The sequence below is a fragment of the Sciurus carolinensis genome, chromosome 4, assembly GCF_902686445.1.
Source record: "Sciurus carolinensis chromosome 4, mSciCar1.2, whole genome shotgun sequence".
Lineage (NCBI taxonomy): Eukaryota > Metazoa > Chordata > Mammalia > Rodentia > Sciuridae > Sciurus > Sciurus carolinensis.
Genome location: NC_062216.1, coordinates 160465720 through 160488661, shown reverse-complemented (window position 1 = coordinate 160488661; position 22942 = coordinate 160465720). Strand labels below are relative to the sequence as shown.

Sequence of the window (22942 nt, the reverse complement as noted above, 5' to 3'; positions counted from 1 at the left end):
TGTAGGGTTGTCCTTCGGTTTTAAAAAAGGGATGAGGCCTGGCGCAGGGATGCATGCCTGGAATCCCAGATGTTTAGGAGGCTGAGGCAGGAGGATCACAAGTTCAAGACCAGCCTCAGCTCTTTAGTGAGGCCCTAAGCAACGTAGTGAGACCCCGTCTCAAAATAAAAAAACAAAAAGGGCGGGGGTTGAGGCTCTGGGGTAAAAAGCGCTCCTGGGTTCAATCCCCAGTACCAAAAAAAGAGAGTAGGGGAGTGAGAGTAAGAGCAGCAGCAAAAATCTGTTCGCTGCTATCTCCTTCGACGCAAGAGGGTTTCCAAGTAACCACGATAGATAAACCTTATCTCCCCATACTCGGTTTTATATGCATCGAGTGGCACACGCACTGAGGACAGGCGGCCCTGACCGCGGAACCCTAAGCCACTAATAGCTCCGTGAGTAGCGGGATTGGTCCGGAGCGTCACGGTTCCCCGAGGGCGGAAGCGCGGGAGCCACACTTCCGGCGGCTGACCAGACGCTCGCCACACTTCCTGTTGATCAGCTCAGCTGGGGGCGGGGCCGGGCGGGACGGGGCTGGGAGGAGGGCGGGCTGACAGGCGGCGGCGGCGGTGGCCGCCACTGACCAGACGTGGGCGCGCGCGGGGCTGCCACGGGCACTGATCGTCGCCGTCGCCTGAGCACGGAGCACCTCGGCTGCCGCTTCGCGCCCTGCGTCCTTCCATTCGCCCTCGCCCAGCCATGCCCGCGGTGGACAAGCTCCTGCTGGAGGAGGCGTTGCAGGACAGCCCCCAGGTACCTCCGCCGCTGGTCCCGCGCGCCCGCGGGGGCGAGGCTGGGGAGTGGGCGCGCCGGACCCCGCGTCCCCCGCCACGCAGAGCCGGGACCCGCGCCCGCGCCGCCGCGTCGCGACCCTCCCCAGACTCGGCCGCAGCAACTTTGGCTCCTTCGCTGGTCAGCCAGGGCCCCGGGCGGATGGCCTCGCCTTTTGGTGCCTTCGTCTTGTCTCCTTTTAAATAGAGATAATAATTGGACCTGTCTCCTGGCTTGTTAGGAGAATTAAACGAGAAGGTGCCTGTAAAGGTTTTTTTTGTTTTTGTTTTTAAATCAGACAGTTCGTGGTTCAGAGTAAAGAAGTCCATCTTGCCGCTCCAGATAGATACCACTGGCGATGGGTTTAGGGTCCAGAATGGGAAGCAGAGAGGCTGGGTCCCTGTCCCGGCAGTCCCTGCCTCTCTGGCACTGTTTTCCTTTGTGGAGAGAAAATTAACAACACCTGCCCTATTTGCGGGCGAGAGAACTTCATTAGCACTCTTGAGATGCGACTCCTTTGAGTTTGAAGGTGAAAACTGGTGTGTGAATATAGCAAAAGAGTGCAAATGACACTAGTTCATTAGCTCCTAATTCAGAGTCTTTCTCTGGGGAGCTTTTGTTCTTCATTTAACACCCTCCCACCTGCCCTACCCCTGCTTCCAAACTCCTTTCTGGCTGTGCTTCCCTGGGTTATTTAAGTGTTTTTTTTTTTTTTTTTTTTTTTTTTTCTTTTTTTTTTCCCCTAGTGCCCAGATTAAGCCTTCTCCTCTCATTTCCCCTCTTTTGGGGTTTCTTCCTGTCCCTCCTGAGTGAATTGTACCACCCAGGGTGACCCTTTGAGTGACTTACCTAGCGCTCTCTGCATCTCTCCCATTGAGAATAAGTCAGAAGGGCTGTGTGCACCTGTGTTTTAAGCTCATTTCTTTGATCCTCCTTGGGTAGGCAAGTCGGGAACTGTAAGCAAGCTGTGGTTTTTATTTTATTTTTTCTAACTTGGCATCCACTGAGCTGGTTGACTTTTCAAAAGTCTCTTTTATACAGCTTCGGGTGTTTTTGATCGAATCAAAGCCCATGGTAGGAGGCATTTCAGCCACACCTGTTGTGTGGAATTGGAACCTAATGTGAAATTTCCAGTGATCACTGTGAGCCCAGGATCTCCACTTGCTTTGTAGTTGCATCCATTGCTTTTCTAGCCAGACATGGCAGTGGGCAGGTGGAGCGAGAGAGGCTCTACTCATTCTCCGTGCTGGCCTCACTGACAAATCACATTCTGAATTTTTGGCTCTCACGTAAATGAATACACACTGAGTGGCTTAAAGGACTCACTCCGCTATGAGGGGATAGTAAGAAGACTGGCAAACGAGTCAGAAGCCCTGGGTTGCAGTTCTGACTCCCAGCACTGAACTGACTGTGTGATTTGGCAAGTCACTTAATCCCCATCCTGTGGCTGGCTAGTTTTTCTCATCCTCAAAGCCTTTAAAGAATGAGGGACATGGAGCAAATGATCTTTGAGAAACTGTTGAGGCTTTAAATTCTGTCTTATCTACGTGATTTATAACTTCGAGTTTATATGTGGAAAAGAGTTTAGAAGCATTATGATTCCTATTTACTGTTCCTTCTGATATAGGGAGTTTATTATTAAGGGTTCTTGATGTGGTTGCCATACAAAATGGAACTAACTTTAAGAAGTTGGTTCAAATATTTTGTGTATTTTGTATGCAGCTTGTGCCTGGTGCAGCTGTACTCCCAAGGAGAGGCTTAGACTTGGATGTGGAAGGAGTAATCCAGCTCTTTCATTTTATGTGGAAAGAATAAAAACAATAGCAAAGGCCTAGATCATGCTCATTATGTGCGGACATTGTTGTAAATGTCTTACCCCTCTTAACTCACTCAGTCCTCCCAACAATCTTTTAAACTAGGTCTCTCTTAAAATGATCAAGGAGCAGAGAAGTTATATAACTTGCCCAAGATCGTACACTCTAGAGTGACAGAGCCAGGATTGGAACCCAAGCAGCATGCGTAGTAAAGGGATATTGCTTAAGTTAGCCCAGTTACCTAGCACCTGACTTTTCTGTTATCGGTGACCTAAAGTGTTGTTTCACTAAAAGGAAAAAATCCTAAGAAACCATCTACTGTTTGTTTCCTCTGGTTTTATGCAGGAGAGTCGTGAGGGTTGCTTAAGTAACCTGGCTGCACAAAAGCCTTTGTGTTAGGACTGAGTGACCCAAGAAATGCTGAACAGAAGTTGTCTGACCTTAGACACATCTATTCATTTCCTCCTTTTGAGTTTGCAGTGCTGCATGGTGTGTTTGCAACTAATCTGTGTGCATGGCGTTTCGTTCCTGCTCACCTCTGATACGGGAGAGGCAGGGTGTCTCCGGGATGAGGCTGGCCTCCATTGCCATTTGTCCAGGCACCACTTTCTGCCAGGAACGTGATGTAAATGAGATTCATGTGACTCCCCTCGTCCATTCCAGGGACAGATGAGTCCGCAGCAGTTCCAGGGCAGCGTGAATTCCGCTGTGAAAGCCAGGGACTTAGAGTCTTGTGCTTGGTCAGGGGGCCATTCTCTTATCCTGTAAGTCAGAAGAGCTATGGGCTGCTTTTTTTTGGTGTTTTGTGCTTTTTGTGTGGTTGTTGTTGTTGTTTTGCAGTTGGAATCACTGAAACGGAAATGAAAGACTTAGTTCTGAGATTATGCAGTGAGTGACCCAGCTGGGAACAGCCCTCTCCAACCAAAGCAGGTCTGTCTTTTTGCAAGTGAGATGCCTCCAAACATAACCCGGGTGACTTTGTGTGGCTTCACTGTGGAGGCGTTTTGTCCGGTGGCTCTTTTTATTTATGACACCTTTTTACTTTGAGTAGACTTGGTTCTACTAGGTAATAGCTTTCTCTCCACTAAACCATGGGAATAAGAATTTTGTTTTTAACCTTAAAATTTTTTAAAGTAATCAGTGATTTTAAGATTGAACTCTTCCACAATTACTTTTTATTGAGAAGGTCTAGGTCTATTGGATTAGGTCACATGCTGTTTCTTTACTAAGGTAAGGGAATGACGTGAAGCTAGGCTGTATCCATAGAGTGCTTGCTGTCTTTCCTCCTCTGGCCGTGGTTGTGCTCCTGAGAGCACAGGGTGTTACCCAAAGGGTGGAATTCAAATCCTGAGTCTGCCACTCTTGCCCTTGGCAAGTTGTTTAACCTCTTTGAGCTTGTGTTTGGATGTGTGCAAAGGGAGAATAAAAATAAGCTGCTTTTCAGGTCGTTAAGGGTCTGTGTGCCTGCATGCCATAGTAACTTTGCTGCCGTGTCTTTGTGACACACACCAGTGTCTCTCTGACGTTTTTTGAAAGTTCATTATCTTCACAGTCAACATCATCTACCATCTCTAAGTTTGGCAGTGATAAACACTTTATATACTTTCGTTATCTCCTTAACTCTGCATGTTAGTGTCAGAGCGTGGATGTGCACTCAGGAGTGACAGGATCCCACGGTAATCACAGCTCCTCTGAGGGGCCCCAGCTGACTCAAAGCCCTGTGGAGTGTAGGGTCCCTGCTCCTCAGCATTGAATCTCAATTCCCAGCACAGGTGCTGGCAGGAACGGGCGACTGAGTACTGAAGGATAGATCTCCCACTGTGTTCCGAAAATGTCTTTTGACAATAATTTGTTTTTCAAATAAAAATCATACTTTAAAGAGATGTAATAGAGAATTCTAAATCAGTGTTTTTTTCCTTCTGGTCGTCATCCATTCGTGGACTATGAAATCCAGTGGGTCACAGCCATGATTTTTGTTCACAAATGGAATAGAAAAAAAGTATGTGTGCATTCTGTTGTTAAATATTGTGTGGTAAAACCTTTGCTCAGGTCTTAGTGTAGAATGTATTTCGTACTATGGGGGTTTTGATTTTTTAAAAGTTTCAAGAACTCTTCTAACATGAACTAGGCACTGAGTGAGTTTGGGATGAAGTTTGCTCTGGGTGAGAGTTTTTTACACACTCTTGTAGTCTCCGTGTGAGTAGTCTCCATGTGAGGGCATTGTGATTCTTCCATCAATACGCATGAGTACCAAAGAGATGAGGTAGGTCACCAAGCAGGTTAATCCTAGCAGGTTAATCCTGAAGAAGTTGGAAAGCAGGGTCAGCACACATTGCTGTGAGATGCCCCTGAGTCTGTAAAGCACAGGAAGGTTCTGCTTCTATTTACTAGGGGAGCTTTGGGCCCAGGAATGTCTGGGTCCAGCTGCACCAGGGTTCATAGGGTGGGAGGCAGCCCGCAGCAACTGGGGTCCCTAGGGTGGTGCAGCACTGTTGTGGCTGAGGCCCCAGCAGGTAGTGCACTGCAGTGGGAGGTCCCAGGGTTGATAGGACATAGTGGCAACTGGGGCCACTTTCCTAACCTCTCAACTGATAGGTTAGAAAAAGAAGGGATTGAAATTTATTTGCAGGGAAATAATGAGTCTTAATAAATTGTTCATTTTAAATCACTTTGGTATCACCTCATTAAAGACATTTCTGTTACTTACACTCCATTCTTTGCCTATTGGGTTATTTTCGGGAGTAGAAATCCCATTATTACTTAATGCCGTAGTTCAGACTCCTCCTGAGCTGGGCACATCCCCGAGTCCCGTGAGAAGCTCTGTCTCTAGCGATGCCTTGACACTTGTTCCTGCACCTTTCCATGTGAGTATTTCTCCCACGAGCCGTAGTGCGCAGCGTGGGCCCGCACCACCGTGGAAGTGCTCGGCGCTTCTGGGGGCTCCCAGGCTTGTCCTCCTGGGAGAAGCCAGCTGGCCTTCCTGTCGCGGTGTGAGCTTTGTGCCCAGAGCTGCCTCCAGTGGGCCCAGGCAGCAGGAAAGTCCCAGCCACGAGTTTGAGAGTCGGTTGAATAAGACATGAGGAAGAACGGGGAACTCGACAGTCGAATCTCCAGAGGAAACAGTGACTCTGCGAGGCTGCCACGCTGGCTGTGGCGGGAGGGTGGTGCTCCAGGGGCGCGGGCAGCCACAGCCGCACCTGGGGCCTGGCCTATGGACATGAAAGGAGAGGCTGCCCTTCCCAACCCCGTTTTATTGGACAGACTTTACCGGACATAGATAGGGGTTGAAGGCAGGGTGGATCACAGCCCTCCCGTCTGAATATTTCCACGTGTGGGGTGGAACCCGGGGCCCAAGCATGCCAGGCAGGTGCTGCACCCTGAGCCACACTCCAGCCCCAGCCCTGAGTGTTCCAAACAGGATTTCCCTCTGGGCTGCAGGTTGCACATTTGCCCTGCCCCGCGGGAGGAAGGGTCAGAGGCTCAGCTCCATTTGTGCACGTGCCCATCGGTGTGTGCTCTGCCTCCTTAGTGACTGTGACACCGGCAGTAAACCTGTGCCCCCTCTTGCAGACCCGCTCCCTGCTGAGTGTGTTTGAGGAGGACGCGGGCACGCTCACCGACTACGCCAACCAGCTGCTGCGGGCCATGCAGCGCGTCTACGGAGCCCAGGTAGGCCGCCCTGCTCTCCAGAGTGGGAAAAGCACCTTTTAAAGACATGAAATAAAATCAGAACTGCTTTATTCACTTCTGTTCACCTCCATAAACCAAGGCATTCTGTTGTCATCGTCTGAGAAAGAGGAATTTTCCTGTAACAAGATCCAGGCCACATAACTGCCTTTAGTTTTTAAAAAATTCAACCCCAGAGGGAATCCCTGGAGTCTCCTCTTCCCACTAGTGAATGAGAGGGTTCAGTATTTTGAGATGTGCCCTTTGTCTTTCTCCTAAGTGGACAGTCTTAGGTGTCAGTGTGGGAGGGGAGAGGTGTTTGCTCAAGGGCTTCCTCTGGAAGGACTTGAGTCACGGTTCTGGAACTGTGGGGTGGCGTCTTTGTTTTGAGGAACAAATATCTCTGGCTTGCAAACCCATAGAAAATAAATTGCTGAGTAGCCAAAAGTGAAGCTTTTTAAGCTCAAGAAGTGCCATGTATGTCACTTTCTAAGGGAAGATTTATGAGTCACTTAAAATTATGTTACATATCAAAATATGGCAATTGATGTTTTCATTATTGATTCCTTTCCAACTTAAATCTATATTGTTAATGTTTCTTTTTCTCATTGATGATTTCTAAAGACTTAAATACCACATTCAGTAGTCTATGGCTCTTAATAATGATGTATAGTCATTATTATATAGCTCTTAAACTCACGACACATTGTCTTATGAGTCTTCCATACGTGGGAAAAGCCTCATTGCTTGCCTTTAGGGGGCTTACAGTTGGGTCACTTAAATCACCAGCGAGTGCCAGGGAGGAGAGTTACCTCATCCAGAGGACTTGTGTAGGTATGTTAGTCTGCATTCCGTAGCTGTGACAAGATACTTGAGAATGTCAGCGTATAAGGAGGAAAGGTTTATTTTGACTCACAGCTTCAAGGTTTTAGTCCACAGTTGCTTGACCTTGTTGCTTTGAACCAGTGGCCAGGCAGTATCACACAGGGAGCCCAGGGAGAGGAAGCTGTCAGCTCATGGCAGTCAGGAAGCAAAGGAAGGGAGAGGAAGGAGCCAGGGTCCTGGTGTCCCCTCAAAGGACACTCCCCAAGTCACCTAGCTTCCTTCCACTAGGCCCCACCTCTTAAGAGTTCCACTGCCTCCCAGTAGCACCACAGGCTGGTGACCCAGCCTTTAGCATGTGGGTCTGTGGGGGACATTTCAGATCTAAACTCACAGCTGGGCACAGAAAGGAGGGTGATTGGATAGCTGAGATTTGTTGAATGCTGAACAGGTCGAAGGCAGTTTCTGGAGCTTTTGCATTGATTATTTCGTGTGCATTGCTGAGCAACCCTGTGAGGCTGGTGTTGTTACTATCCTCCTTTTATAGGTCAGGGGACTAAGAATTTTGATGACAAGTAACTTGCCCCAGTCCACCCAGTTAAGTCATGGCTGAGTCAGTTGGAGGAAAGCCAAAGCTCAGACTTCATCCCTGCATGGGGAGGAGGGTGGAGGCCTGGGCCAGGAAGTGCAGTAGAAAGAGGGGGTGGTGGAGGATTTCAGAAGTGTCGAGGCCATGAGGGTGGCTGGGTGTGGAAGAGTCTGGTGGGTGAAGGATGGACCAAGAATAGCAGGGAGAGGATGGTCAGCAGGCGCAGGGGCAGCTCCTTGTGTTCTGTACACAGCAGGAAACTACGGTCAACAACCGTGAATTCATATTTCAAAAGAGCCAATAGAGAAGATTTTGAATGTTCCCAGTGAAAAGAAATGGTAATCGTCTAAGGCAGTGGACATGCCGTTAACCCTGATCTGGTCACTGCGCGTTGTATATGTAGTTGGCGGTGTCATGCCATTCCCATAAATACACACAGTTACTTGTGTCCATTAAAAAGAAAAATATATTTTAAACAACAGGGTGGGCAGGCGAGAGAGCACGGGAGGAGCAGGGCACACGTGTGTGAACGCAGCATACACAGGCACGGGGGCAGGGCTGTGGGGGCCACACAGTTCTCTCTCAACACATCACATGAGGAAAGAGCTCTCGTTGGAAGTTCAGGTCCAGAGTTCAGAGCTGGAGACCCAGATAGATAGGTGAGCTTCGCAGTGTTTTATGAGTTTAATTTTTTATCCTCAACTAGTCTTAATGTCCCAAAGAATTGGGTCCTCATTTGTGATTTTGCTTGCCTGTTTGTTTGGTAAAGACATTCAGAATTTGGGAACTTTGTTGATTTTTAATTTGTAGTCCTGGTTATTTATGTTGGTATTTTAAAATATTTTTTCCTAAATACTCAAAATTTAAGAAAATACTTTTTTTTTTTTAAACTGCACTTATACCTGAACTTGCTTGCCATTCAGTAATTTGAGTATTGTCACTAAACGATTTGTCCTGGCTTAAAGCCACTCCCAAGAAGCTTTGCCGCTTTTCCATGTCTGTCAGAATCATTTGCTTGGAGAAGTGAAACACTCTCTTATGCATCTTTTCTTTTGAGCCAGAAAACTCTGTTTTGCCAAAATTAAGTAGGTCTTGCATTCCAAGAGGCTGGAATCGAGCTTTTAATTCACAGCACATGATCATCACGTGGGTCCTCTGGCCAGAAACCCTTCCTCCCGCCTGGTTCCTGCAGCAGAGGCTGGTGCAATGTTGGGTCAGTGCTGCAGGCTGAGCAAGTCACTGATCAGCTGCACTCAGGTCAGCTGGGGCATGGACAGTTGGTTAGTCAGGCTCACTTGAAAGTTTAGGTGTTGCATTGTCTTTTAAATTTGAGAAAGAAAATTTTCTGAATCTTCCAACCCTTTTTATTTATTTTTTCATTTTTTTAGTTGTAGATGGACACAATACCTTTATTTTGCTTATTTAGTTTATTTTTTTATTGTGGTGTTGGGGCTCAAACCCTGTGCCTCACGCAAGCTAGGCAAGCGCACGCCATAGAGCCACAACCCCAGGCCCCTTTTTGTTTTTGATGGAGTCCCACTAAGTTTCTGAGGCTGGCCTCCAACTTGCAGTCCTCCTGCCTCAGCCTCCCAAGTCTTTGGAATTACAGGTATACACCACTGTACAGCTACATTATATGTCTATTTTTAAGCTAGTAATATTTCTGTTTTCATTTGTTTTCCCTGAGTTATATTTTCTTGGTTTTATTTTATGTTACTTCTTAAATACTTTCCACTAAGACATATTGAATTAGATTAATAGAATTGAAAATTTTTATTTTTAAAAACAGGTACATAAACATAATTTTTCATTATTATCTTTTATTTTTTATTTCTTCTTATTTTTTGCAGCACTGAGTATTGTGCTGTACCACTGAGCTTCATCCCAACTCTTTTTCAGTTTTCTGTTTGAGACAGGGTCTCAATAAGTTGCTGAGACTGACCTCAAACTTGAGATCCTCCTGCCTCAGCTTCCTGAGTCGCTGGTATTACAGGTGTGCACCATGATGCTCATCTCATTATTTTATTTTAAAATTCAGGCCTCTGCTGCTGGCAAATGGTGACTGTCCTTCAGCCCTTAGTTTTAGAAAGAGAAAAAGTATAGAAAGTTCTGTGAGCAGTTTTTCTTACTTTGACTGGTTTGAGGGAACTTTTTATATTTTATTTGGCATAAGCTCTGAAATGCAGCTATATGCCAAAAGTGGTTTTCAGCAGTCCCAGGGGTGCATCTGGTCCCTGCTGCCACGTGCCTTTGCACGTGGTGGGGCTGAGTCCTGCTCTGTGGGTCGTTGGAATGGAAGAGCTGCGGACATTTCAGTCACTGACAGGTCAGACACTGGTTGCTTGGAGCACTTTACTGTTTTCAAAAAACTAAGTTTAAAAGCTTTAGTAGTATCTGAACAAATGCATAATTATACCTACACAGTTAAATCCACATAAATTTTGCATTCAGTATATTTGTTATAATACTTGCTCTGGTTCTGTATATCTGCCATAATTTTGTTTCTTCCCTAAAGGGTTTACCATTTTTTAATTTTTCAAAATGGACTTCTTAGGGCTTTACCGTGGTAATTATTTGGCTCATCTCCTGGCAGCTGCTGTCCTAAGGAGTCAGGGCCCGTGGGGTGGCTGTCCCTGCCTTCTCACAGCCTGTCTTCCTCCCCCGACAGAGGCTGAGCCTCTGTGGGTGGTGCTTGCAGGGATTTTTTTTTTTTTTGGTTTTGCTTTTTTTTTTTTTTTTTTAATAAGTAAATTTTGGAAGGAATTTTGTGGAGCGAGAACTGTGGAGAAGGTTCTCACTTTCCTCTGGCCAGGCAGGATGATCCACACAGCTCCATCTGTCCACCCCTTCTTAACCAAAGCTTTTGGAGTACAGAACTACTGAACCTAGAAACAGATCCTAAATTCTTGATCCTAAAAACTCAGATTGAAGGTGGAAATAGTGTCCTCTCAAATTGAGGTGAAGAGAGTGGGAGAGAATAGGAGTAAAACAGTCGGAGGGAAATATGCATAAATTTGGTGTACTAATGAAGACCGCCTTTCTCACAGCGGTGACACCTACAGACGTCCAGCTAAACAAGTTCCTGTACCCTCTGGGAATCAGAATGAGAACAGTGGGCATCCAGGTTGTGAGTCTGTGATACAGACAGGGTCACAGTAAAAACAGGAGCTCCATTTATGAGACACTCAGGTGCCACACCCTAGGCTAGGCATCTGCTGTGCGTTAGCTCATCTGGCCTTCATAACAAAGGAGTGGGGTTATTATACTGTGCATTTACGGAGGAGGAAGCTCAGCTTATGTTGCTTGCCTGAGGTGACACAGCTGAGAGCGGCAGAACCAGAACTCGAACTCAGATCTTTGACTCCAAGCCTGTGCTCTTGCTTGAGTACAATGCTTTGCTCCTCTGACACATTGGTCTCTCACGTGGCAGCAGAGGTTAGAGAAGTTCGAGGCTTCAGAGGTGCTTCTTGTCATTACCGAGTACAGCCCCGTTGGACAGCTTCGTAGCGTGTCAGAGGTGGGACCCGGTTCCTCTTTGTATCTCAGAGTACACTTCCTTATTTTTGTCGGAATGGTTTTCATCAGTGCGTTTTAACAGCCCTGAAAAACGAGTCAGATTGAAGCCTATGTACCAGATTGAGAGCAATTACGTAGCTTAGGGTCTGAGGGCACCAAGGGCCCAAGTGGTTTCTGAGAATGACTTCATAGACCTGGGCACCCACGCTGGGTTTGATGTGGACTCGTCCGCTTTCCCTCACGCTGGCAGCGAAGGCCTTCGTAATGATTGGCGTGAATGATTGTGCTGGGCTCGGCTCCCTCTCTCAGGTATGGAGGCTAAGTGTGACCGTGGCTCACGAGATCTGAATTCTGGTCTTGATTTGGTCACTTGGGCGAGACCTTGGGTACGGCAAGCCACGCCACGCCGTTGCCTAAGTTTCCTTATCAGCTCAACAGAGGACACACAATACCTGCTTCACAGGGTTGATTGATGCGAGGATTAACTCTATAATCAGTATCTGCAAAGTATTAAGATCGGACCCTGGCACAAAGTGTGTTCTTGGTGTTAACAGCACACTTTCTAAGTTGAACACCAGTGGCAGCTGGTCCCCACCCCACCTGCCCAGTGCCTGGTACACAGCCTCTGCGCCCTCCATCTCCGACAGTGCCTGATTCTCTTCCTTTGGTTCCAGAGACAGCTCTCTCCTGGCTCTCCTGCCGGTCTCTGCCCATCGTTCTCAGTTGTTCTTCCCTGGTGCCCCTTTGCTGCTGGCCCCTTAGGTCTTGGTCTTGGATCGCAGAATTCTCTTGGAGTCCTTCTCTGGACAGTCTCCCTTTGGCCCCTGGGCAAGACCATTTTAGCAATAGCTCAGCTATTTCCGAATCTGTTTCTAGTCCTAGTCTCTTCCTGAACTCTGAATCTTTTCTTTTTTTCTTTCTGGGTACTGGAGATTGAACTCAGGGGCACTCCACCACTGAGCCCCATCCCCAGCCCTATTTGTATTTCATTTAGAGACAGGGTCTCACTGAGTTGCTTAGCACCTCACTTTTGCTGAGGCTGGCTTTGAACTTGTGATCCTCCTGCCTCAGCCTCCCTAGTCACTGGGATTACAGGTGTGCGCCACCGCGCCCAGCACTGAACTCTGGATCTTTATTCCAAACGACTTCTGCTGTTGTCACTGTGTAGATGTTTAGGTCTCCCTGGGATATTGTGGTTCTTGCCCTCAGGAAGGTTCTTCCTGCACCCTGCAGCCCGGCTAATCGCCTCAGGACTTCTCACTTCCCTCCCTTCTTAGGTGCCTCCGTGGCCCACAGAAGGTGGACCCTCAGGAAGGCACATAGCTCTTTGGGACCTGGTGTCTTCCTGCTCCACTAGCCTTGCCTCCGGCTGTGCCAGAATGTGCCAGGCCCCACGCCCCTGTCCATCGCCTGTGCCAGGAGGCCCCAGCCACCCCTGCCCTGGTGCGCGTCCTTCCTGGCCTCGGAGGCTGACCTCAAGCCTGAGAAAGTGTCCCGGACACCCTCCTTGCCCCCGGCACTTCCTTCCTGGCCAAAGTGCCCCTGGCTGTGTGGCCAGATGCCCTGTGCACTTGGCAGGTGTGCCGCTGATGGTGCAGCAAGTGGGGCTCCATGTCCCTTGTGGACTTAGCTCTCAGGGAGCGGCTGCCTTTGTCCCCAGCGCCCAGCCCTTCTGTGTTTGAGGACTGGGTGTGGGGCCTCTCCACCTGAAGGTCTGCACATCCCGACCAGACACGGCATTGTCCTTCCCAGCCCCATGTCCCCTCCTGGCCTCCCTCCTGGAAGACCAGCTGCACTGGACTCCTGCCTCCTGCCTCCTGGGTCTGCCTCGGGCACCTCTCTGACCCTGACTCAGACTCTTCATTTACATCCCAGCGTAAATCTGCGTCCTCAGCGCTGGGAATGATCTCCCGTTGGGTCCCCCTTGTCTGTTCCCTCCCCTTTGGTGTGTCTTACAGCTACAGCCACTGGACATTTTTCTTCCACAAATATCCACTCTGCTCGTCCTGCTGCCCACGCCGGGCAGAGTTGAGGTCCTCAGCGGGCATTCCCCAGCCTCCGCAGCTGGCTGCCCAGCCTCCACTCTTGCTGCATCCCACCTGGAGGGGCCGCCGTGTGCCCCAGCTTGTGACTGTCAGTCTCGGGCCACACGTTAGGCACAGACCTGAGCAAACGTCTGCATCCACCCTCCTCCCAGCCTCTCCTCTCATGGCTGCCAAGGATGGTGCTGCCCGCAGCGGCCTCTGGGTGGTTTTAGGTGACAGTGGCAGTTAGTGAGCTCTCAGTGTCATGGGAAGATAAACGTTCCCTTGCCAGAAGCTCGGATTTCCTGTTGGACTTGTTGGCCACTGGTCTTTCTGCCTCAGCCACAGCCATGGGAGGTCCTCTCCAACACGGGAGGTACTGTCCACAAACCTCACGTCCACTTGCCTCTGTGTGTGTGTGTGTGTGTGTGTGTGTTGTGCTGGGGATGGAAGCCGGGTCGTGTGTGCTGAGCAAGTGCCGAACCCCAGTGCCAGCTTCTTAAAGGATTCTGTGAAGCAGTAAGAATGTCGATGGTAGACACTCTTCCCAGCCATCAGAAAGAGTTACAGGGCAGAGAACGTGACTCAGTGGAAGAGCCCTTGCCTGGCGTGGGGGAGGCCCTGTGTTCAACCCCCAGCACTGGAAAAAGGAAAAAGAAAAAACAAAAGCAAAAACCATGTTATTCACGGGACTCATTTAGAATCTGTTAGGCCACCTCTTCTGCTGGGCTGCAGCTAGAAACGCGAGCCGTGTGCCCGTCTAGACCCTCCGAGGCCTGCCCGCCTGCGTGCTAACTGGAGAGGGCGGGGCCAGCACTGTCTTAAGCACCTGGACTTGAGGCTTAGAGGCAACAGACCGGAGCTGAGTATTTTACCTTGCCAGTTACTAGTCATCTTGTTGTTTTTCTTTTCTTTTTTTTTTTTTTTTTTTAAACTAAGTTGCAGATTTATCCTCTTTAAACTTCAGCATCGTCCTTTGTAAAATGGAAATAAGAGTAGTATATACTCATGGGCTCACTCGAGCAGGAATGTGCTGTGTGTGAAAAGCACTTAGCAGCAATGTCAGGAGCCTAGAAAATACTGGAGGAACTGGCAGCATCTCCAGCGACACGGTTACTCACCTCCACTCCGCCTGCCCTGCGCCCAGTTTCGCAAGCGATGCTGGGATGCCTGTGCTGGGAGGCGCCATCCTCCCAGCGCGTGGGTGCGTGGGCTGAGCTGGCCGAGGGCTCACGAAGCCTTCGCGCACTGTGGGTTGGGTGTGGGTAAGGCCAGGAGACTTCCTGTGCTGAGGCCTCGGGGCAGGGGCCAGGCCACTGTAAGTGTGCGGGTCCCCGTGACGCCAGCCTGGAAGAGCAGCATCTCGGTCGCCTGGAACAGCACACCTGCGGAAGCACGGCATTTTCCCAGGGTTCCTAGGAGGGACCTGGCGCAGCCCAGTCGTTTGGGGAAGCAGCCACCCAGGGGAGTGTTTGCTCCTTCCCCGAGCCACGGTAGAGTCGTGTCAGTGACACGTGCGTGCCCCCCCCCCCCCCCGGCCCTTCACAGACAGGCTGCAGGCCCCAGTGTGAAGTTGGGCCTTGTCCTCTCTCGTCCCTTGGCAGCTGGAGTCAGGGACAGCCTGTCTGAGAGAGTGAGTTTAGGATCGGACGACAGGATTCACGCCCTAGCCCGGCCACTACTGGTTGTGTGTGACCTTGTGCAAGTGGCCTGACCCTTCTGTGCCTTGGTTTCTTCATCTGTCAAGTTGAATTAATCATTAGAACCTGCTTTTCAGGATTATCAGAATCGAATGAGGAAACTCAGAGCGCGTGGCGCGCAGCGTCTGACGGGCACCCTGCGCTGCCCACGCCCGCTCGGAACTGAGATGCGTTTTCGTTCACCAAACATCCGTTCTGCACCTGCCGTGCGCGAACCAGCTGCGTGTTCCTGTCCACATGAAGGACACGCTGCGGGCTGTTCACCTGCCGCCTTCCTGGCCGTGTGGCCACCAGTTCCCATCAGTTTTGAAGGGGCCACATGCCAGTCGGAGGCAAAGCCAGGGGCCCCGTTTGACCTCCTGGGGAACAGGGAGAGGGCCGCTTTTCATGGGGTGATCGCGCCCACCCTCAGGGCAGCGGAGGATGGCTGAGAACAGTTTGGCCGGTTGTCTGCAGAGAGGGTACCCCCAAAGTGGGATTTGGCTATGAGGGGCCCGCAAAGAATAAAGCAGGCTTCTGCAGACTCAGGACTTAACCCTCAAAGGAACGGCAGCCCTAGGAGAAGGAGGAACGAGGCCAGGGCCACGAAGCTCAGCGTGCCCTCCCCGCCGTGCTAGGGCAGACCTGCAGCTCCGGCCTCTCAAGGGCAAGCTGGTTTGAACAGTGGTGCTAGTGTGGGCCTGCCGCTCGCCGGCTGGCGGCCTCTCCCTGGTGGAAGGGATCCCCTGTGTCAGGGACAGGTGGCAGCCTGCCTGGGGTTTTCCGGGACCCGAGTTCAGTGGTGTTCCACCCCCGTCACACTTCCAGGGAGGCCCTGGCCCGACCCTGCGCTCTGCCTGTGCTGCGGCCCCCGCTCTCCTGCCTCGACCCACCCCAGCCCCTCTGCCGGCAGAGCTCTGGACAGGCCGAGTGTCGCTGCCACACGTTGGTCCCTGCTGGAACGCTCACTCCGTGGCCACTCCTCGTCTTCCCGCAGGGCTCTGCCTAAGCCATCTCTTCCTAGAGACCGTCTGGGGCCTCCTGTCCCTGCCCCCCGTGAGTCCAGCCTCTGTCCTTTGTAGTTCTCATGATGCCAGGGACCAGTTTTTGGATGTCTGCTTCCCCAGTCAGTCCACAGGACAGGGACTGTCTTTGCTGAATGTTTGGCAGATGGTAATTTTTTGCTGCACTTGCTTGCTGATGGAAAGACCAGAAGGGACAGTAATTCACAAAGGATGCAGTGGGGAAAAGGCAAGCATTAACCTTTGGCTTCGTCTTGGTTTTGTTTTCTGAATCATGCCTGAACAAGGTAGTTCACAGGCACACGCACATCGCTTTTTAAAGGAGGCTCTGAGAAGGCCTTTTCAGGGACCATACATGCGTTGGACAGATCTCACTTCCTTTTCTCTTCTCCCTACAGAATGAAATGTGCTTGGCCACCCAACAGCTCTCCAAGCAGCTGCTGGCCTATGAAAAGCAGGTAACTCCGGGCTCTGTGCCCTCTGTGCCACCTGCCGCTGGGCTCAGGTCTCTCCTCAGAGGCTTCTTTTGAAGGAATTCTCCAAAGGCATCCTTTAGAAATTTGTGCTGCTTTTCTCTCCTCTCCTCTCCTTTTCTTCCTTCTGTCTTCTCTTTTCTCTCTTCCTTCTTTCCCTTCCCTTCTTTCCCAGCGGTTTTCCTTTGGTCCTTTCCTTTCTTTCCCACTGATAAATACTAAATAGTGATCATTCCAAAGTCCTTGTGAGGTAGCCTCAGGAGCCTACAGAGGTCGCCAGGTGGCTGCCTTGAGCCACAGCCTCTGGGGGCCACAGGGACTCCATGCTAACTCCAGGAAGTAAGCACTCCAAGATGCCTTCATGTTCAGAAGGGTGGTGACCAAGGACCGAATGGCCAGAGAGGGCAGTGGAGCACCCCTGGGGCAGGACAGAGCAGGGAGCTCCAGCTTTGTTCGGTTGGACACTCTGGCAGGAGGAGGGACATGGGAGGTGGTGTTGGGAGGGCGACGCTCATTCAGCTGACACCTGGTTCTCTCATTCTTGGTCTTAGAATTTCGCACTTGGCAAAGGTGATGAAGAAGTAATTTCTACACTGCACTATTTTTCTGAAGTGGTGGATAAGGTAAGGTAGCAACATGGGATGTTTTTCTTTCTTTTTGAATTTTCTTATTTCGTCCCAGTCTCCATTTTTAAATATCCGAGAAGGTAACTCAGCTTGTTGGTCTTCCAGGCTTCATTCCACCTCAGAGGCTGTGCAGTGGTTTGTCTGTCTGTAGGTCGAGGGGAAAGGCTTTGACAGGCACTAACAATAGAGCAGGAGGAGGATTTCTGAGAGCTCAGTTTCCTAAGGCGGGTGTATTAGTTTCTGAGAGCTGCCATAATAAATCACCACAAGTCGATGGCTTCACACAGTAAAAATGTATTCTCTCATAGCTCTGGAGGCCAGAAGACTAAAAGAAGGCATCTGCAGGGCCACACTCCCCCAAAGTCCCTGGGGGACCTTCCTGCCTCTTCCAGCTTTTGTGGCTCTTGTGCCAGGACCTGTGGTGTTGGCACTGACTGACTTCTCGAGGCCCCCCTGCCCCCGTGTTCCTCTGCCGTGTCTTCTAAGGACACTTCATGGATTTTGGGCCCACCTGGAAAATCAGGGATGGTCTCACCTCAAGGTCCTCCTTTGCCTCTGCAAAGACACTGGAAAAAATATTCCCAGGAGCTTTCTTACTAGAGCGAAAGGCAGTTCCTCACCCAGAGGTCCTAAGGTCTGGTGGTGCGGGGACTGGTTGTAAGGCCAAATGTTAGAACAGAAGACACTCCCTGTTGCCCGTTGCTCAGGAAAGTGCGAGGGTTTTAGGAATTCCATGCCAGGAACAGAGACTCGACGTTTATTTTCATTATATCACAATGGTATATTCACCATCGCGGCTCTTTAAAATACGTGTGGAAAGGGATGTAGGATGAGTGGAAAGTGTAATTACAGAGGAGTAAAGTGAGAAGAATGAATGAATTAATTCTTAATTACAATGAATAAGTAATCTGGGGTGAAGCAGTAGACTGGCCCCTGAAGCCTCCTGTGTTCTGGACAGAAGAGAGTTGCTGAGGAAGCAGGGCTGGTTGCCAGAACCCTGCAACTAAGATCTCCAATTTAAGATCCTTCCTGGTGGCCATTTCTTCCTGGGCAGCAGAGCTGGTTCTAGCAGTGGGGAGCGGCTCCTCCGCAGGGTGGACTCTCTGGGCAGTTGCACGGCAGCTGGATGTTGGCACCGGCTGCGGTTCCATAAGCTCCGCTTCTCGGGAGACCCAGGAGGAGGCTCGGCTACCAGCCGGCCTGGGCCCCGGAAGAGGAGGGTGGGTCTGAGGAGTTTCTTCTCCCTGGGTCTCAACCAGGTGGAAAACTCTTCAAGATAAGTAATTTGACTCTGAAATTTCAAAATAACCCAGTGGCAGAGGCTTATGTGGTTGGTATAGTTAGTCGAATGTGTTGGAATGAGCTCTTCCTAGTCGGTCCTGTGGGGGCTCTGGGCTTGGTGGTCTCCCCTACAGCCAGGTTTCCGAGCACTTCCGGGATGGTACCTGAGGCAGGAGGTCGCTGCCAGCACAGCTCCCGCTGTTGGAGTGCCAGGACGTCTGTGTCAGGCGCTCTGGCTGGTCCCTCTGCTGCTGTCCTGTCCTCACGCAGCCGGGCGTGGACGCAGGTGTTCTTGCTCATTGCTTTTTCTGTGTGATGATCTTGAAGCACCAAGATGCTCTTGGTGCTTCACGCTCCATGCTTGCTCCATGCTCTTCCCACTCTTCTCAGCAAATGCACAGTGGATAGAGGCAAGGATCCCACATCTCAAAAGCCACTCAGCAGGAAGAATTTTGATGGCACGAACCTCTGGGTCCTTAGGAAGAAAATGACCAACTAGGAAGTTTGCCATTCTTGAAGGGCATAGCGATCGGAAAGCCCCTTGCTCCTCTGATGTCCGTCAGGGCGTCGAGCACAGAGCCTGCACATAGTGGGAGCACTGGTGATCATTCAGCGACCGCTCATGAGAGCCAGTACATTTCTTAGAGAGGTTAATCTGGAACGATCCTTCACACCTTCCACCCTGGTGGCACTTACTGGCACGGCCGTCTTCGTGTATCCTGCAGAGTGAGGCAGCCAGGCTTCGACTGGGGTGGGAGAGGAGGAGCGTGCGACAGCCTGTCCGGTGCTCTCCTGCCCGCGGAGGGTTGGTCTTAGGCAAGTCTTCAAGCCTGTGGAAGCCGGCTCGGCAGCACTGCGCTGCAGGGCCAGGCCTGCTGGGAGATGTGTGTGCCAAGGGTGACGTGTGAGTGACAGCTGTCACTGCTGAAGGAAGGCTTGCCGTGCACGGACTCCAGAAATGATCGCAGGTGATGTGTCCTCAGCCACCCAGCAGGGGTCCAGAACATCCTTCAGCGTGCCTCACAGTCAGAGGGACAGTCGCCCACAGTTGCCAATGCCTAGGCCACCGAGCCCCACCAGAGCCATGACGCTTGGCGGCACTGTGAGCGTCGAGGACCAAGCTCCACGTCCCAGGTTGCACAGCAGGAACAGCAGGCATTCCGGGTGCCAGCAGCCTGTGGTCACAGCCCTGGCTGTGCATTTCTTTGCTTTCTGGACTTGGAGGGTTACTTTGCCTGTCTGAAAAGTGGGCATAGTAAATTCCTGATGCACAGAGCGGGCCAGGACTGAGCCGGTGGAGTGCTAAAGCAGGCACGCAGAAAGCGCCCCAGGGTGGCCCTCTGGAGAGCCTCTTTATTTCTCTCAGACAGTTACAAAGACAGATTAAGTGAGCCCTCAAGGCAGAGGGGAGAGGAACCAAGAGCCATTGAAAGCGTCTGGTGAGGAGGGTCACCCTGGAACGCAGCCAGCTTGCTTCTCACAGGTCCTCCTACCCAGAGTGGAGGCCTGCGGCCTGCAGTCCAAGCTGCTGGCCCTGGGCTCAGGGCTTGTTCCCAGCCAGCCTGTTTTTCTGGTGTGACTCGAGTCTTCTCTGAGAGAGAGAGAGCTGTGGCCTTGGGAGGCGGCTAGCTGTGCTGACCTCTGCCTGCAAGCCATGGTTACTGCCAGCAAATACAGCATTCCCCTTCTCCTGGGTTTGCAGCCCAGGAACACAGAACCAGAGTTTGCGCAGTGGGCCAAGACAGCTGGGCCCGCCCTTAGCAAGCTTCACTGATGGCCCAGTTAGTAGGAACCCTGCGTTACCTTTTTAGTGCCTCTAGGCCTCTCACTTACAGCTTTATGAGTGTATTTATTTGCTAAGGAAGTCCAGCCGAGTTGTGTAACCACACAGAAGTGTTCAGCGTGGTCCCTTGGTGGATTGAGACCTGCCAGTAGTAATGGATGCAGTTTTCTTCAAGAGAGTTCTTTTTCTTTCAGCTTAATGTTCTCCATTCAGAGCTGGCTAAACAGCTGGCAGACGCCATGGTTCTACCTGTTGTACAATTTCGAGAAAAGGATCTCACAGGTATTGTAACTGAGTTCATTGCATTTACCTCAAAATATTACTTAATGCACTAAAATAGTAATTCTTACTGCATTAATTCCTTTAAATGTGTGGATCATTGAGAAATGCCTTTCTCTTTGAGTAAGTCAGTTTAGCAAACTTCCATCAACCTCCCCCGTCCGTACTATGTTCCTGGCTTACACTAAGGAGGCCACACAAATAAGACAGAGGTGGAAACAGCTTGCTGTAATGTCAGGAGAGGAGGGGACAGGGCAGAGCCGTTCAGGAATGGAACACAGCAAGGCGTAACTCCTTCCTGGGACGGGTGCTTGGGAAGGCTCCTGGACAAGGCCATCTCTGACCTGGGTTTTGAGTGGTGTATAGTATTTCCCAAGCACACAGTGCGACTGAGGCAGGTTTTATAGGTTAGGGACATCTGTAAAGGCATGCTGTTCTTGGAGACCTGAATGCTTTGGAGTGATCAGTGGGAGTCCTGTGGAAGGGAGGACAGGGTGGGAACTCATGCTTCCTCTGTGCAGGACTCTGGGGCTCAGCTGTGGCTGGGCGGGCAGGTCCCTGCTCTCTCGTGGAGTGCCTGTTTGTGAGTGAGGACCTCTGTGACTGGTTCAGAGAGCATAGGTGGCTTTTTGAACTTAAAGGATAATTTTATATCTCTTAGAAATCAAAGTAGTAAAAAATGAATAAAAGAATAGTGGCACACGCCTGCAGTCCCAGCAACTCGGGAGGCTGAGGCAGGAGGATGGTGAGTTCAAAGCCAGCCTCACAACTCAGTGAGGCCCTAAGCAACTCGGTGAGACCCTGTCTCTAGTAAAATATATCAAAGGCCTGGGGATGTGGCTCAGTAGTTAAGTGCTCCTGGGTTCAATCCCTGGTTCAAAAAAAAAAAGAATAGTCTTGAAAAAACTCAGGTGATGTTTAAAAAAAAAAAGGGGGAATCCAAATCCTCTAGTCCTGTTGTTCTTTCTTGTTTCATTGTGTTTGAAGAACATGCCTGTAAAAAAATTCTGATTAAAGAAGCCCAAACCTAAGGCTTGGAGGTCTGTGCAATGTGCCTGCTCCTCAGAAACACAGAACCTTAATTTTTTTTTTCCTAAGCAGAAAAGATACAGGAAATCTGAGGGCAGATACTGAAGGTGAAGGTTTCCCCTCACTTTGAGATTAGTTCCCTGTCATCATATCACCTGGGGCTGGGGACAATGGTAGAACTGGCACATATTAACCCAAGGCCAGTTTGGCAGGCCTTTTTTTAAATTTATTTTTTATTTGTTCTTACTAGTTATACACAACAGCAGAATGCATTCGAACTCATTGTACACAGATGGAACACAAGTTTTCATTTCTCTGGTTGTACACAATGCAGTCACACCATTCTAGGAATCACATATGTACACAGGGTAATAATGTCCATCTCATTCCACCATCTTTCTGACCCCCATTCCCTCTCCATTCCCCTCCTTCCCCTCTGCCCTATCCAGAGTTCCTCCATTCTTCCCTCCCCATCCATTATGGATCAGCATCCATTTGTCAGAGGAAACATTCGGCCTTTGGTTTTTTGGGTTTGGCTGATTTCACTTAGCATGATTTTCTTCAACTCCACCCATTTTCCTGCAAATGCCATGATTTTATTCTTCTTTATGACTGAGCAATATTCCATTGTAATATATATACCACAGTTTCTTTATCCATTTGTCAATTGAAGGGCACCTAGGTTGGTTCCACAGTTTAGCTCTTGTGAATTGAGCTGCCATAAACATTGATGTGGCTCCATCACTGTAGTATGCTGACTTTACGTCCTTTGGGTGTAAACCAAGGTGTGGGATAACTGGGTCAATGGTGGCTCCATTCCAGGTTTTCTAAGGAGTCTCCATACTGCTTTCCAGAGTGGCTGCACCAGGACTTCAGACCTCATAAGTAAAAAATAATAAGGAATACACCACTAGCTTGTGTCAAGAGAATCCCCCACTGAGCGGGAACCTCAGGCTTGTTATCATGCTCATCTCTAATTGCACGTGAGGCCAGACCAATAAGTGCAGTGGTGCTGGTTTCCAGTCCCGACAAAAGCCTCATCGGGAGCTTTTTTAAAAAAAATTTACCCTGAATACAACCACCAAATGTGTAAGACGTTTTAAAAGCAAACCCCAAGTCTGTTAGAAAGTAATGACCCCTTGCCCGAGTTGTCAGAGTGCCTTTTTCAGGTTTGCTTGTGGGAGGGACCAGGCTGAGGGGAACCGTGACCCTGCTCGGTGGACTTGGTAGTTTTCGCACAGAATGGTGATTCTTTTGAAAAGGAGATTTGAACTGCTCAGTAGTAATTAAAGGAGAAGCTTCTTCATTGTGTGAAGAAAGTTAAATTATCCTTTTTCTGGTGACACAAAAATAAAATGGAAGCATGTGGCCCGTTCGTACCTGAGTTAGCGCCAGAACCACATTAGTACCTGGCACCTGTCTGAGACGTGCGTTTTGTCACTGCCTTTGCTTCCTGTGTCCCCCAAACCCGTACATAATCAGGATGGAAGAACACAGGAGGCTTAACGAGGCTGCTTAAAATTGATGAA

At 50.0% G+C, this 22942-nt stretch overlaps 1 protein-coding gene across 5 annotated transcripts in view; it reads left to right on the top strand.

Moving 5' to 3' along the window:
• Positions 1-584: 584 nt before the first annotated feature.
• Positions 585-22942, top strand: part of Appl2 (adaptor protein, phosphotyrosine interacting with PH domain and leucine zipper 2) — a 60644-nt gene continuing 38286 nt past the window's right edge. For 3 of the 5 annotated variants that reach the window (XR_007108343.1, XR_007108342.1, XM_047549885.1), the window contains exons 1-5: positions 5081-5488; positions 6195-6293; positions 16341-16400; positions 16967-17038; positions 20300-20387. Coding sequence is in view for 3 of the 5 variants with exons in the window: in XM_047549885.1 (XP_047405841.1) it covers positions 5261-5488; positions 6195-6293; positions 16341-16400; positions 16967-17038; positions 20300-20387 (547 nt within the window). In the remaining 2 variants the exon portion in view is untranslated. Of the gene's footprint in view, positions 793-5080; positions 5489-6194; positions 6294-16340; positions 16401-16966; positions 17039-20299; positions 20388-22942 lie in introns of those variants that run through there. The other 2 variants (XM_047549887.1, XM_047549886.1) reach the window with 2 other exon arrangements.